Source organism: Physeter macrocephalus, chromosome 6 (assembly GCF_002837175.3).
Source record: "Physeter macrocephalus isolate SW-GA chromosome 6, ASM283717v5, whole genome shotgun sequence".
Lineage (NCBI taxonomy): Eukaryota > Metazoa > Chordata > Mammalia > Artiodactyla > Physeteridae > Physeter > Physeter macrocephalus.
In genome coordinates this window covers 80,513,324-80,530,322 of record NC_041219.1, presented here as the reverse complement: position 1 = coordinate 80,530,322, position 16,999 = coordinate 80,513,324, and the positions used below count along the sequence as shown (strand labels likewise).

Sequence of the window (16,999 nt, the reverse complement as noted above, 5' to 3'; positions counted from 1 at the left end):
GAAGTATTAGATTCTGATTACACATGTGTTATCAGTAGCCATTTGTGTACTGAAGATCATGTTTTCTAATTAAATGATTGCCTTATATCCAACTGGATTGAAGAAAACTTTCACAGTAAGAATGGTGGTTTCTACTACACCCATAATACACCTTGAATGACTCTGGAGGAAGTCTAGCTGAGCAGTAATTCCTTGATCTCTTTACCCCTGGTTACACTGTGCAGAGAAACAAATTGTGTAGAAACTTAAAATCTAAGAGAATCTGGCATTTTAAAAACTTTATTGTAGGGATATCAGTTTTCCATAATTGAAATCAAAAGAGCTGCTTTTATTTTCAGTGGGGGAAGAAAAGTAGCCTGTCAATAATAACTTTTTTCTCCCTGACTGTGAATATAAGTTGCTTATAGACTGCCTTAGAGGGAATGGAAAAGTTAATATACTAGAGAAAGAGAGCATAGGCCTTGTGAGATACCCATAACCTAGAACTTTCAGATGTTTAATTCAAGCTTTTATATATGTGTAGAGGATAGTAAACAAAAAGGAAACAACAAACCCCCCAAACTTTTTTCCAGGGAAAAAAGTATATAATTTTATTTAGGAAAAAAACTGCTGATTTCGCAATTAGAAAACAAATAGAATCATTCATCCCAACTACTAGGAATTTGTTCTAAGCTTTGAACTTTTAATGGCTTTGAAAGCAATATATACCTTCAGTTGGGAACTTAGGAAGTTTTATTGTTGGAAACTTAGGATGTTTTATTTATATAAATTGATATCATTTTGCATTACTAATTTTCACTCTAGCCATTGTTTATTACTTATGTGATTATCTAAATGATGTTTCATAATACTTGAATGTGATTCAAATATATGGGGTCTTTAATATTTCCTAACAGAAAATATATTTCATTATTAGTAAAGAGTGTTTTTATTTTTTCTTTCTTTTTTTTTTTTTCCAAGTAAGGGTGTTTTTGTATTTCCCCCCACAGGTGTCAGAAAATTTTTTCACAAGCAAAATTGACTTGCTTTGGGACTTTATTCATAAACTAATAAGCTATTCTGCAAACATTTTATTGATTAAAAGCAGTTTTCCTTCCTAAAGGAAAAACTCATTTCTAACTTCATGTTTACCTTACATTGTTTAGGGTTTCAGGGTCATAGTCTTTTCCTTGGTTTTCAAATCACTAGTTCACAACCAAAATGATTTAGTCATGTAGGCTAACTTTTTTTTTGGCCAAGATATTTTGGCATACATGGGGGACCTGAGAATTTTATTATCTGCTTTCCTTAAGTTCTGAGATCAGGAGACTGCATCTATCTTATTTATTGCCACCCAGATTGAATTATTTTAAATGACTTAATAAGAGAAACCTTGAACCGTGTCAGAGGTTAGATGTCCAGTTTCTTTTCTTCTTTTCACATACACAGTTTTCAAGGACTAATAGAAACTGATGTCCAGATTGCTTATTGATTCTTAGCTTTTGGACTAAAATCTGTTACCAGATTTATATATAGGCTTTTCTGATAAACTTCAGAAGACTGAAGAAAGCCAATAATAACTTTTTCTTAGATGAAGTTTGTTGTAAAAAAAAAAAAAAAAAAAGAGTTGGTTCCATATTCTGCATTTTAAGATTCCAGAATTCAACTGTAACACTATTAGGTTTATTTTTATTTTTATTTTTTTAATAAAGGACCACTGAAAATCAAAACATATAGTCCAGTTCATTATTTGTTGCTAAGGTATTTTCAGAAAAATTTTGATACTAGTTTTCTAAGGTCTCCACACAGACTTTCCCATCCCTCCTTTCCTTTGTCACTGAAAATAAAAGAATTCATTTAGGGTAATTATATCTTTTCTACAGTAATACTACTTGTTTACTTGTACGAGTTAAGACTCAGCAAGGGGTTAGTAAAGAAGACCGTGAAACTTTTAGAAGTAGTTAGTAGAGAGAATTTTTTTAGGCTGTATACCTTTCAAGTTCATGATTCACTGTTTCTGAGAAAAGTAACCAAGTAGGGAAAGATGGTATTAGATACCTTTGTTCTACTTTCACATTGTAATTATAGGATAATCCAATGTACTAATGAGCAGCACTTTGCTTATCTACTTTGTACCTCAAGATAATTTTATCTAAAACACCAGCATTAAGTTTAATTTCTATTAAATTTTTAAATTTTTCTTGTTTTAAATCAAGTCTATATATTTAGATACATTAGTCACTAAATATACTCTGCCCTGTTAAAAATTAATATACTGTATACATTTCTTTTAGAAACAAATTTTTATTCATAACTTATTTTCCGACTGTAATGAACATGATTATTTGTTAAAGTCTGTGGACCAGGCATGATTGCAGGAATCAGCTGTCATTTCAATAAATTAATGCCATCACTTAAGTAGAAGTCAATATCATCTTAGTCAGTGAAGCATTGTAAATGGTCTGATGGGTATATTACTGAACAAATGATCAGATTGTGGAACCTCAGAACTGCCTGGAATTTCTCTTTAAGTGCTTGCCCTTTGTTTAGTCTGCTAAGTAATAAGCCACGCTTTTAATTAAAAAACGTTTTCTAGCTGATTAATACATTTAGCCTACACTTTATTCAATAATTGTTTAAAATAGCTTAAATGTCCTTCAGGGCTTATAAAAAATTGTATAATACTTAACATAAAATAGGACAGTCTTTTCGATTCTTTGGTTAAACAAAAGCATATACAGTAAAGAACTTAATGGAGTTCAGATTATGCATTCTACTATTCATATATTGTTTTTATAGGCCATCTGTATAGGACCGGAAAACATGCAGATAATGTATCCAGCTATATTTGACCAGTTATTGGCATTTGTAGAATTTTCCTGTAAACCTCCACAGTATGGACAGCTAGAAACAAAACACATTGCTAATGCAAAATATAATCAGGTAATTTGCTATAAATTATATTTACTCTGTACGATTTCATGGCTTCTAAATACAGTCAGTTCCACTTAAGATGGACTTTGATTATCCCAGGAAATTTTCATTCACAAATAAACTTTCATATGTATGTTAACACTTTAAGCTGAAAAGAAACACTATTTGGAAGACCTTTTCTGTGTTCCTTTTGTTTGTTTGTTTGTTTATTACTTTCTTTGCCCAAGTGGTTCTCCAGAAAGTTTGGCCTTTCATGTTACACTTTCTTCAAAGTTTCTTTCTTTGTGTCCTCATCCCACTATAAAATGGCTTCTAAATCCCTAAGCCTAATCTTATCTAAAATAGATATCTGCAATACAAAATGAAGAAATCTGTGCGTACTAAATAAGAAGTCTACTACTGGTGTGAAATTTAGTTGGATTTTACATAAAAGATTTTTATAGCCATAGTTGGCAAATTTTAACTTTGTTTTGGCTTAGGGGAAAAGTAAATTTCTGAATGCATGCACATGCTGATTTTGTTCACCCAACCTAAAAATTATAATTTTACATGGTCCAAACGTAGTTTTAATGTGTATTAACTTTTCTCATTCTATTTGTCTTGCAACACAATGGAATCACAATAGATCCAACTATTTGCACCGGTGAGTTAAATTTCCTAAAATTGTCCTGACCTATTGGCAACAAATAAAGTACATCTTTCCCAATTTTTGATAGAATGCTCTATGTACTTTTTCTGATAGTTTTAATTTTTGCCTGGCTGAAAATTATTCTTTCATGAAGTACATATCTCTTTGAAAACTTTGCATGTAATATAATCTGGCCTAAAACCAAGGCCTAAACTTTAAGACAAAGAAGCTTTCGCTTTGAAAACAATATGATTTCATTTAATCTCATTTTTATTTTAACTCTGTGAAAATATTACTTTCTAGGCGGAATGGGTAGCCTTGAATTATGTACCATTTGCTGAAAGGTCTTTAGAAGTAGTTGTGGATTTATACCAAAAAACAGCCTGTCACAAAGCAGTGGTGAATGAGAAAGTACTCCAGAATATTATTAAGGTATTTTTTTTTTAATTTCCATACTTTAATAATGTCAGTATTATTGAAATTTCTCTTTAGGTAATAATATGTTATCATATATTTAAATAAATGGAAAATATAATTTGTTATTATTTATAGTTAGTCTTCTCCAACATTCATGGATATTATTTAGGAAGCTGTTTTTTATTATTTTTATTTATTTATTTATTTATTTATTTTTAGCTGTGTTGGGTCTTCGTTTCTATGCGAGGGCTTTCTCTAGTTGCCCGAGCGGGGGCCACTCTTCATCACGGTGCGCGGGCCTCTTTTGTTGTGGAGCACAGGCTCCAGACGCTCAGGCTCAGTAGTTGTGGCTCACGGGCCTAGTTGCTCCACGGCATGTGGGATCCTTCCAGACCAGGGCTCAAACCCGTGTCCCCTGCATTGGCAGGCAGATTCTCAACCACTGCGCCACCAGGGAAGCCCAGGAAGCCATTTTTTTAAAAAGAGAAGGTTTTTTTAATGAGAAATATTTTAAAGTAAGAGTGCATTAGATTTTTTATTCTTCTTAAATTTTGCCACATAAGACAATAAGCATCCTGTTTCTTAGGACAGGATGCTCTATGATTTGGGGGCAAATGAGCCTGAGAGTGTTTCTCATCTGTAAAAGAAGGGTAATACCAATACAAACTTTATGTCTTAACCATTAAGAGATTCAGTTGAGATATGGCATTTAATGATACTTGCCAAGCAGTCAGTGTTGAATAAAAAGTTAGGTTCCCCCTTCCCTCAATAGACAAGGAAATAACTAAACTGCCTAGGGGATCTTGGCAAAGATTAACAGAAGTAACATTTGAAGGGGGAGTACCAGCAAAAAGGGAGAAGGAGATATAGATCAATTGAGCAATATAAAAGATCATGGTATATATATATATATTTTTTTTTAATTTAATTATTTATTTATTTATTTTTGGCTGCCTTGGGTCTTTGTTGCTGCGCACAGGCCCTCTCCAGTTGCGGCGAGTGGGGGCCACTCCTCGTTGCGGCACGTGGGCCTCCCACCACGGTGGCCTCTCTTGTTGTGGAGCACGGGCTCTAGGCACGCAGGCTCAGTAGTTGTGGGACGCAGGCTCCAGAGCGCAGGCTCAGTGGTGCACGGGCTTAGCCACTCAGCAGCACGTGGGATCCCCCCGGGCCAGGACTCGAACCCGTGTGCCCTGCACTGGCAGGTGGATTCCCAACCACTGAGCCACCAGGGAAGCCCCATGGTATATATATATATATATATATATATATATTTTTTTTTTTTTTTGTGGTATGCGGGCCTCCCTCTGTTGTGGCCTCTCCCATTGCGGAGCACAGGCTCCGGACGCGCAGGCTCATTGGCCATGGCTCACGGGCCCAGCCGCTCCGCGGCATGTGGGATCTTCCCGGACCGGGGCGCGAACCCGGTTCCTCTGCATCGACAGGCGGACGCGCAACCACTGCGCCACCAGGGAAGCCCCCCATGGTATATTTTTAAAGCAGTGTTGAGAAATCCCACTTAGGGAGGTGGCAGGGCCTGGAATAGGTCTGAAAAAGTGGCTATGGGTATTGCAAGCCATCATAAGGCATCAGATTTTATTCTTTAACCATTGAAGGTTTGAACATGGCGGAGTGACATGCATCAGTTTGTATTTTTTAAGGAATTAAATAATCAGTTTTCTGTACTCCAGAACACTTCATTGATGCCACTTACTACATTGCATTGTGGTTAATTGGACAAGGCTCTTCCTCAGAAATTGTGAGCTTTGTGACAGCAAGAACTGAACTTTCCAGTTCCATATACATTTACTGAGTATATACTATATGCCAATCTCTGTATTAGTTGCTTAAATATTTTAAAAAATAAATCAAATATATTTGCTGTGCTTAACATTCCCTTGACATTAGTAAAATATTAATCTAGTAGTAAACCATACTTTTCATTTATCTGATCTTGAGTTATAACATGTTAATTCAGAGTGGCCAGTGTATAATTTAGTATTCTTTTGTTTGCATATGACACAAATTCAGGCTCTGACTAGCTTTAACAATAAAGGGGCAGGCTTAGTTGGAAAATTCATAGATCGAGGGCTTTAGGATTGGTTGATCCAGTACTATCACCAAAAACCAAAATTTTTTTCCCTGTTCTGCTTTCCAAGGGGTTGACTGCATCCTAACTATGTTTCTTCTCATAGTTGTAGGCTAATAAAGGGATTATATGTCAGTAGCAGGTGTGTGTGTGTGTGTGTGTGTGTGTGTGTGTGTGTGTGTGTGTGTGTGTGTGTGTGTTTATCAGATTCTTCTTAAGTTACTAAAATTAAGTGAATCAGCTTTAGTCCCATGCCCAGTCTTGAACCAGTGATTATGGCCAGAGAAATGGAGTAGATTGATTGGCTTAATAAACTAATCATCTCTTTACCCTAATTTCCAACTGGATGTGGGGAGAGGAAAGAGATAAATAGATTCTGGGTAGGCTAATTATCTGTTAGTGGAGGCCTGTTTCATGCTAGTATGTAATGGTTCACATGTTCACTGTGTGAGTATTCAGTAATCATTTGTGTGGAGGATGATGAAATCAGGTTTTATGTTCACTCCACAACATTAAAATATGAAAATGTGTCTCTTCTACTCTTTATCTTTCTCAGACTAGAATTTTTATATAAAAGCTGAATTTTCAGTCTAATGCACATTATCACACGGTATGCTGAAACTATTTATTGATGGTGCTCTGGGATAACTCACTGTGATAGTTTGGTCAGTCTAGTCTTCTAGTTGTTGGATAGTACTATGACCAGAGAAATTCATTCTGAACTACTGAATTAGTTCTTTAATGATTAACAGCAACCTGTCTCAGAAGTTGACCAATTAAAAAGTAAGTCTCAATATTTTAGTCACTAGACATAGTTCAGATGCTGTGCTGTGTCCTCAAGGGTTAAAGATAAAATAAACCAAGTTCTTGAATTATCAACTTTTCTCAAATATTTGGAAAAGGAAAAAAAATACATTAAAATGTTAGTGTAGAATATAAAATTCAAAGAATTTTAAAGATAAAGTATAAGACTTCAAAGTAATGATACTCCAGGCCATGTTTACCTAACCATTAGTGAAAAAATATAAGCAGTATTGATCTCTCTTGGATGGGAGAAACCCCATCAGTCAAATTATTTTCTGCCAGGAGAACTATGGCAGAATGCTCTAATTTTATAACATCAAGTTGGAGAAGCTGCAAAATTGTAAGTTTCTTACTCTTAACTTTTCAGAAAACATCCCTATTTTTTATGATGCGAAACCAAGGTTCAAAAAGGTTATTATTCAATCCTTATTCAGGGTCATTGTTTATAAAATGGACATAGGACTTAAAAGTATATCTTTCTAGGGAATTCCCTGGCGGTCCAGTGGTTAGCACTCTGCGCTTTCAGTGCTGAGGGTGCGGGTTCTATCCCTGGTTGGGGAGCTGAGATCCCATATGCCTCGGGATGTGGCCAAAAAAAAAAAAGTGTATCTTTCTAAGCAGTATGATTTGAGGACCATGTCTGAGAATTAATTGGTCTTTCTAGAAAATAACATCCTATTTAAAATGAAAATACCTATGTTATTATTTTTTGCTCTCAGCTATAGTTTTTTTTAAAGTAATTAAAGCTGTGTGTGTTTGTTTTAATTAGTACTTATCTTAAACTGTCTTTATTTTCACAGACTCTTAGGGTCCCTCTCAGTTTGAAGTATTCCTGCCCTTCTGAAAGCACATGGAAACTAGCAGTATCTTCTCTCCTCAAAGTTCTTTCTATTGGGCTACCTGTTGCCCGGCAGCATGCTTCTTCTGGAAAATTTGACAGTATGTGGCCAGAACTAGCCAACACTTTTGAAGACTTTCTCTTTACTAAAAGGTCAGCTTATTCATTTTTACAGTTAAGACAGTCTTTCAAGAAGTACACATTATACCTGTAATTGCTCTAAAAACAGTATTTCTCATTATTCATTAACAAAGTAATTGACTCTTTAAGATTGCTAGATTGTATACAAAGAAGAAGTGGATGGGGCATTTATCCACTGGGTACATTATCTGTGAGCAGTGGAGATTTTTGCTCTTTACAGTGTTTTGGTTGTAAGACAAGGGTCTATATATATAAGGTCACATGAATGCATCATAATTAAGGAGCCATGGTTTTAATTTGACGAAGTTAAGAAGATCCACTTTAAAAATCTGATGCCCATTTAGCATTACAAGAGAAAAACAACTTCAGAAAATGAGTTTTTTTTAGAATAAATAAGATCATTGGTAATAATGAACAGCTCTTTAAGATGTTTAAGTTTTGCAAAGAAGAATGGAATTTTCATTGTATACTCTCCAGCTGAGGGTGTATCTTAAGGATGCTATTTTGACCCCTCACCGAATGAGAATAGGGTAATTAGAATACGGAGTTTTTTGAATGAGGAGTCTGCTGCAGTCTCTCTAGAGCTGTACTATCTAATACAGCAGTCACTAGCTACAATTAACTTAAATTTTTAATTAACTAAGTCACATTAATAATTCAGTTCTTCATTCTCACTAGCCACGTTTCAACATTGCCATGTGTGGCTAGTGGTTGCTCTAGTGGGCACTGCAGATCATTGAACATTCCCATCATCACAGGAAGTTCTGTTTGGCAGCACTAATCTCAAATGTGCCATTTTACTAAAGATGGACTTACCAGTAATAGCTGTGATAGGTAGGTAGTCTTCAGTACTCCTACAGTCTAATTTTCCTTTGTGCTATAGTGGTGAAATTCTATGACAACAGAAGTTTTTCTATTTTTTTTAACCATTAATCATTTTTTTAAAACTATAGAATGATGGATGTGTCATGCACTGCTATTTAATCATTAAAAATTGTTAGTTTGAAACCATTTAAATTATAAATTTCATATACTTGAAGAAAAACCTACACTGGCATATTGATAATGATCAGATGAGTCTACAACAGAATGATTTAACTGAAGAGTTTCTATCTTTCTAATGTGGTTTAGTTATTAAGTAAAGAAAAGTTGTAGAGTGCAGAAGGTTAACTTATATTTTTCTCTATAAAGGCTTATCTGATATTTCAGAATTGGAAGTAATGACATGTGATCGTAATTTCTGTTTCCATAACTGGTCAGACTTTGTTTTGCTTTCTTATATATTTCTCAACTCTAGAAATCTTATTAATACCAATGCAAGCATATTCTTTGTATTGAATATATGCAGGAAAATCATAGTGACTCACAAAGCATATCTAAGCAAATTCTGTTTTCATTTTTAAAATAACCCTGGGTATTTGAGTACCTTTGTGGATTCTGTTGCCTAAGTCACTACGTTAATTTGTATGAAGCAAACAGATTTAGAAATTTAAACTTTTCTTTTTCTTTCTCAATTGTCTGTCTGTATATGCATGTTGCCCTATTAATAAGTTGAATGAGCTTAGATCAGTTTTTTTGAAATGAGTAAAACTTCTTTAAGAATTTCTTTTCCTGTGACTGAGTCTTTCCACCATCTTTCTTATTCTCAAGTTTCTTATTGAACATTCTTCATTTTCCAAGTTCTTATTTTATTAAATTCAGTTTCTTAAGTACTTTCTTTGTGTACAGGAAAGTAGGTAGAGAAACAAAGGCCTAATAATAGGTAATTAACATTTTATGTAATTTTTATATTCATGCAGTTGTAGTATAATTTCATTACAGTATTTTGCCTGTTGTAGGCCCTACTTACATTAAAGGTTTGAGTATATTGAGTATGTTGAAAAATCACACTGTTTAAGAAACAGTTAACATAGAGGATAAGAGCACTGACTCAGGAGCCAGATTACCTGGATTCAAATCCCAACTATACAACTTTGTAACTGTGATATTTTGTACAAGTTATTTATCTTTCAGTGACTCATTTTCCTCATCTGCTAAATAGGAATAGTAATGCTACCTAACTCATAGGGTTATTGTGAGGATTAAATCATTTAAATGAATGCTTAGAATAGTTCCTGGAATGTAAGTGCTTCTATTAAAATGCTTGCTCCTACTATTATCCTCATAATCATTATTTCTTTCACTTAAGAGAAACTGACATTATCCATATCCTTTCCCGTGAAACAGCTATATTTTAAACTAAAAACTTAAAGACCAAAACTCTAAATAACTGGGACTAGGAAATTTGCCCGTAAATTTGGGGGTTTTTTAATGGCTAGAAAAAAAATAAAGGTACTAAATTCTGGTACTAAGTAACACAGAATCAGTGTTCTAAGTTGTGGTTATTCTAGTTACACATCTAAGCCTTCTACTACATGAAGTTATAGAAAGGTACCCTGTATTGAGAGTCAGGAGACCTGTGGCCTACACTTGACTCTGCCACCTACTTTCTGTTCACCTTGAACTGGTCATTTCCTCTAAGTTGGCATCATTGTCCTTAATTGTAAGACTAAATTAATTGATTTGACTAGTTGTAAAAGTCCACAATTATTTTATGTATTTTGACTTAATGTTTTAATCAGTGTTTTTAATCGAATAGTTTACATGGATAAAGCCAATTTAGTTTTTATTTCATAGTCCAAAAATACCTTAAGGCTCAAAGTGAAAGGTTTTATTAGTTAGTTGATGGTAAAAATGCAGTGCTCACTAAGAGAACTTAAAAACCATGCACATTTTCACAGTTTCATGAGAAGATATTGCCTTTGTTTTTGTTTTCCAAATAATTGATTACTTTGGAAAATCACAAACTGTTAGTTTTTAAATTTTATTTTATGGCACATATACACAATGTTCTATAATTGAAATCTATCAGTAGTAGTATTTGAACAGTAAGAAGAGTGTTTGGAATAGCATGACTTAGGTTTTTAGATAATATGAATATTTGAGTATCTTTTATATTGGAACATTTAAAAGTTTTTTAACCTAATTACTGATACTCAAAGACTGTGTGAATAACCATACCTTTCTCTGTGATGTTTCCCAACTGTTTATGGTCTGCAAGCTGCTTTCATACGGTAACAGTAACAGTACAGTAACAAAGAAAACAAATAAAACCAAAATCGACTAGGAGAAACAAGAGGCTTTGGACATCACTGAGGACTATCATAAGTGAATGAATTGTTTAAATGAGTGAAAGAAAAACAATTAAAACTGAGAAACGTAAGGACTGTAACCTGGTGGACACTTAAAGTCTGTTAGGAATTCATTCAGCCACCCTTTGAGTACCAAAACATGGTACTTGTCCTCTAGAAGGCACGTGGGCTAGTGGGAATTGATACAATTAATAGTCTGTTGACCTTCAGTTAAAAATCACTAAGTACTACCCAAAAGAATTGAAATGAAACGTGTTCACACAAAAACTTGTATACTAATGTTTATAGCAGCATTGTAACAGCCAAAAAATGAAAACAATCCAAATGTTCAACTGAGTGGATAAATTAAATGTGATATATACATCCGTACAGTGGAATATTCAGCCATAAAAAGGAATGAAATACTGATGCATGTCACAACATAGATGAATCTTGAAAACATTATGCTAAGTGAAAGAACCCAGACACAAAAGGCCATATATTATATGATCTCATTTATGTAATATATCCAGAATAGGCAAATCAGTAGAGACAGAAAATAGATTAATGGTTATCAGAGTTGGGAGGAGGGTAGAATGGGCAGTGACTACTAATGGATACAGAGTTTCTTTTGGAGGTGATGAAAATGTTCTAGAAGTGAAAGAGGTGACCATTGCACAACTTTGTGAATATACTAAAAAGCTGAATTATGCAATTTAAAAGGGTGAATTTTATGGTGTATGAATTATATCTCAAAAAATAATTTTAATGTACCATTCAGAGAGAACTGATGAAAAATATACATAATACTTTATCAGTTTGAAGCCTCTTTTCTTTCAAATAAAGATTCATGAAAAAAAATTTTTTTAATTACTAACTATTGTACTCCTCAAGCTTAGAGACTATACGGATCTTATATGGCCCATTTGTACCTGCAAGATTGACTATCTCCCTTTATAATTTATAGGTAAATTCTGTTAATCATCTGTGTTTTTAAAAGCTCAACCAATGTTTTTTGATACGCTCACAGTATCTAGAAAGGATACTAACTATAAATTAAACATTAGTGTGAGTTCTGAGATCAGAATATTCAACCTGTGCACAATTAAATAAATTCCTAATTTTATTGATCATTAGGATTAGGAGGAGTGAACCTTTCAGCTTTGTTTGCTACTCTCTTCCCTCATTATAAGATATTTAAAACTACAGTTCAGGGGCTTCCCTGGTGGTGCAGTGGTTAAGAATCCGCCTGCCAATGCAGGGGACACAGGTTTGAGCCCTGGTCCAGGAAGATTCCACAGGCTGCAGAGCAACTAAGCCTGTGCGCCACAACTACTGAGCCTGCGCTCTAGAGCCCACGAGCCACAACTCCTGAAGCTCGTTTGCCTAGAGCCTGTGCTCCGCAACAAGAGAAGCCACTGAAATGAAAAGCCCTCGCACTGCAATGAAGAGTAGCCCCCCCTCGCCACAACTAGAGAAAGCCCGCGCGCTGCAACAGACCCAATGCAGCCAAAAATGAACAAATAAATAAACGAAATCTATTTAAAAAATTGGAAGTCTCAAAAAAAAATAAGGTTCAGTGTTTCTGATATGTGATCCCAATATTAATACTGTATGTTCCTGATAAGCCTTTTTTTTATTAGTACAATAGTTAGCAAATTGGTATTTGTCTTTGTGTGTATTTTAATACTTGTGATTAGATAAACCATGTAATACCAAATAGAGCAAAAATAGCTCTAGATACAAAACTCTATACTGTATCTCTAAATCTAAATATGATAATACTAGTTTTACATTTATAACTTTTATAAAAGAGAAGAACTTAGGCTCAAATATCATATAAATCTAGGTTCAAGTTGTGGCCTTGTCATTTATTTACGATGTGTTTTTGGTCATATTACTAGCCATTCAAAGCTTCAGTTTCCTCTTCTGTCAATTACATGATAATACATGTGGTTACTGTGGAACATAGGAGATAATGTAAATAAAGCTCTTAATACAGTGGCTGGCTCTCTAATTTTTGCTGTCATTATTATTGTTATTATCAGTACCATCCTATTCTCAGCTGTTTTTAAATGCTTAATATTTCATTGTTTCATAAGTTTAATAGAACTATACTGCTCATTCTTATTCAGAGCCACAGCGTCTAGAATTAGCTTTGGTTCCCTCGGAACTGTTGATTTATTCTGATCTTGTTGGAACACTGTTCTGTTTTAGAAAGTCTGAATCAGTCCACTTCTTTCCAGATGTTCTCTATCTTTTACTGTAAAGATATTTAGTATATTTATTACAAATTAATGATCAGTGGGCTGTTGCTGAGTGAATAATTCAACATCTTGACCAAGGCTCTTTTAACTCTCTCTGAAATCACTGGCAATATAAGTGAATTCAGTTTTTGTAATTGGCAATATAAGTGAATTCAGTTTTTGTCACAGTGGTAATTTTTGCTGTAACTCTAGATGATAGTATCTTTACTTTTCTTTGTTTTTCATTCATAGTATTAAAAGAAGTTTTGCTCTACAGATTTTATTTAGTTCAAGATTGGACTAATTATTTTTGTAGCTAGAATTTCATGTTTGTAATTAGCTTAGTCATTTATACTAATTAATTAAAAATACTGTTCTTTTAAATAACTGATAGTGTTCTAACTTGGGTGAGAAAATATATTTTTTGATACTGGAATTCTGTTTATTTTCTGTTTGTATTTTAAGGAAATATTTTACCTTTAAAAATCAAGTCTTTTATTTATTTATTTTTTAGCATACCTCCAGATAACCTCTCTATTCAAGAATTTCAAAGAAATGAAAGTATTGATGTTGAGGTGAGGAAGCTATTTAAAACATTTTCCTGTGACCATTTATGAAAACCAAATAGTAGAAATGTTGAAACTGTAAAATTGCTAAAAAAAAAAAAAAAAAAGTAAAGTGATAGGTTGAGCTTGAACCTAAAAGCATTAAAACACAAAGGTTAAAGTTTAATTTTTAAAGCACTGACATTTAAAAAATTAATTTATTATATTTGTTAGCTTTGTGCTGTTTGCGTGTTGTCCGGATCCTTAGTTGTGTCCATTTAATGATTTTAAAAAGCAGTGGATTTAGTAAAATAAATCCATCAGTCAGTGAGCATGTATTTGAGAGCTTACTTTATAGTTTGACAGATCAGATGTTTGTATTTAAATTAATCAATAAGTTGCTCAGATTTTTCTATTTTTAACCAGATATAGAAGCAAATAATGAATGTTTTTTTAAAGAATATATTTTGCTGATTATAACTGGAATTTAAAGAAGTAGTTTCTGGTTACGGATTTTTTTTGTTGGGGGGGTTTTTTTTTCCCTTTAAGTGGGATAAGGGAACTTTTAAATAAAGCAAATCAAATAAATTACATAGAAAGCATAGGCATCATATAGATATATAGATGCAAAATATTGCCTTTTGTCCCATTGCTATGTTGACTCTTGCAAACTCTTCTTCAAACTTTTCTTCTTTCTCTTCAAAAGGCAAAATAACACATTGTATGTTAGAAATAAGCTATTTAACAAAAGTGAATATAACTTTACTTCTTAATGGCTCATTTTTATGGTTCTAAAAGGAGATTTAAATCATGTTCTTAATCCTGTTTTAGATATTTTATTCTAACATGGATACATTTCATATGCTGATTTTTTTTCTCCAGAGCGCTCTTTGCATTTATCATGTTGCAGATCAAAATTTATTGAAGTTGTTGTAGAGTAAACAGTTTATAGTATTGACTATTTTGTAATAAAGTTATTTACTAAGACAGATGAGGGAAACAGACTAATTATCCTGCATATTAACATTAAAATGGTTGTATACTTCTATTAAGAAAGATTCTTTAACTGAATTTCTTTTAAAATAAAATTTAAATTTTACTCTAGAAATTATCATTTGAGTTAGTCTCTTTCAAGAAAAAAAAATACCTTCGAATTTGCATCTTTTGTTTTAGGTAGTTCAGCTTATCAGCACTGAGATACTACCTTATGCCAATTTTATTCCTAAGGAATTTGTTGGTCAGATAATGACTATGCTTAATAAGGGATCAATACATTCTCAGTCATCTTCATTTACAGGTATGTTATTTCAATGATTATTTTTTTTTAATGTTAATAAGTATTGAAGCACTTTTGATGAAGCTGACTTCTACTAGAAATGTTTACTCCTACAACTGTGGTAAATGTAAATGGGAGAATGGTTAAGAATGTGATATAGAACATTAAGCTTTATGAGGGGAAAACATGGTAAATATTCTGTGATGAATTAAATTGCAAAGCACTTATGGAATCCACCTAAATCATTGCAGGCTGACATAAATCACCAGTTTTGTGAAGTCAAGGATTATTGGGAGGTAATGAATGTGTATTCTGCCACTTAGTAGTTGGTTAAGTGTCAGTTTTGTCATCTGTAAAATAAAGATATTAATACCAACCTCTCAGGACTATAAATTGCAGAGTTAGTCCATTAAAAAAAAATCCTTAACATTTGTTAAGGGAACTAAGATTTAGTGAATGACCACAATGTGCAGGGTATTATGCTAGAATATTAATCTCATTCCTCACAACATTTCTGTGAGGATGGGTTCTACTGTATTACAGAGGGGAAATGGGTTTAGAAAGGTTGAAAAAAATTGCCCACAGTCTTTAGGCTGGAGACCAAAGTTCATCCTTAAAAAGAACCACATGCTTCTTTTGATGTACCGTATTGGGAGATGAGATGTAAGTTGCTTTTTGCTATTATTTCTTTTTTTTAAATCTATGCTCAAGTGTTAAATGTAATCGTGGCAACATAATGTGACTTTTTTGGTGAGATAAATAAAAAGTTCTAAATTTGTGCCATGCATATCCTTAGTCCCCAGAATTTACTGGAGCTGTGACTAAATTCTACTAAACTGTGGAAAACACTTTAAAGAGCATTTCTATGTACAGTTTGACCACTAGATACTGCTTACTTCACAAACTGGTTCTTTTTCCTAGCCCAGACAGTTTTTAAAATTAATCTGGTAAAGTACAGGTTTGAAAACATTAGAACCTCAGAGAAAAAATTTTGAAGTCCATTTATCTTAATTTAGTCAACTTTTTATTAAGAATATTTAAAAATTATGGATAAATTTTTTTATAAAATACATTTTAAGAACCATGTTTATAATTATATGTAAATATTCTAAGCTAAATAAGGATTACCAAGTTACCATGTATACTTTTTCTAGCAGTTTTCTGATGATACCTCTTGCCATTTATAATATTAAATGTACCAAGATAAAGAAGGTACATGTATGTTCTTCCAGTGACTTGACCATTGGACACAAATTTCTCAGCTTTAACTTGGACTTTTCTTTAAACATATACATACAAAGTCTTTCCTGCTAATAAACAAGAGCAAGCTATAAACACAGAGGTTCCAGTGATTATTTTTGGTCCCCTGCTCTTAAGTATGATCTGACAGCCACAGCTCCCAGACGTTTGAGGAACTCTTCCAACACAAGAGAAAGACCAAAACAAATGAAGAGAGGGTGAAAGAAACTGGTAGGAAAGAGATAAAATGCAGAGCCATAGAAAACATTTATTTTAAAAAACATATAATTAGGTTGCTTAAGGAGATAAAAGATTTTACATTCATGAAACAAGAAGAATGCTATTAAAATGGAACAATCAGAACACAAAAGAGCTCAAAGAAGCTAAAAATATGATAGCTGAAATATGTTCAATGAAGGGTTGGAAGAAAACATTAAGGAAATATAACCCAGAAGTAGAGCAAAGACAAACAAGTGGACAGTATGAGAAGAAAGAAATAAAATGGATCTGAGGGATCTAACATCTGACAATAGGTCTTCCAGAAAGAGAGAATCGAGAAAAGCTAGGAGAGGAAATTATCAAAGAAACAAACTGAAGGTACAAATCTGCAGATTAAAAGTGGTCTCTCGGTACCCAGAATAGTGAAAGAAAAAAGACTCACAATAAGACATGTCATCATGAAATACCAGAATA

At 33.3% G+C, this 16,999-nt stretch overlaps 1 protein-coding gene across 6 annotated transcripts in view; it reads left to right on the top strand.

Moving 5' to 3' along the window:
- MON2 (MON2 homolog, regulator of endosome-to-Golgi trafficking) overlaps nucleotides 1-16,999 on the top strand; it is a 125,521-nt gene that overhangs the window by 89,042 nt on the left and 19,480 nt on the right. For 4 of the 6 annotated variants that reach the window (XR_003680303.2, XM_028491196.2, XM_028491194.2 and 1 more), the window contains 6 exons: nucleotides 2,779-2,922; nucleotides 3,539-3,556; nucleotides 3,845-3,973; nucleotides 7,652-7,842; nucleotides 13,761-13,821; nucleotides 14,965-15,088. Coding sequence is in view for 5 of the 6 variants with exons in the window: in XM_028491196.2 (XP_028346997.1) it covers nucleotides 2,779-2,922; nucleotides 3,539-3,556; nucleotides 3,845-3,973; nucleotides 7,652-7,842; nucleotides 13,761-13,821; nucleotides 14,965-15,088 (667 nt within the window). In the remaining variant the exon portion in view is untranslated. The remainder of the gene's footprint in view (nucleotides 1-2,778; nucleotides 2,923-3,538; nucleotides 3,557-3,844; nucleotides 3,974-7,651; nucleotides 7,843-13,760; nucleotides 13,822-14,964; nucleotides 15,089-16,999) is intronic. The other 2 variants (XM_028491195.2, XM_007105260.4) reach the window with 1 other exon arrangement.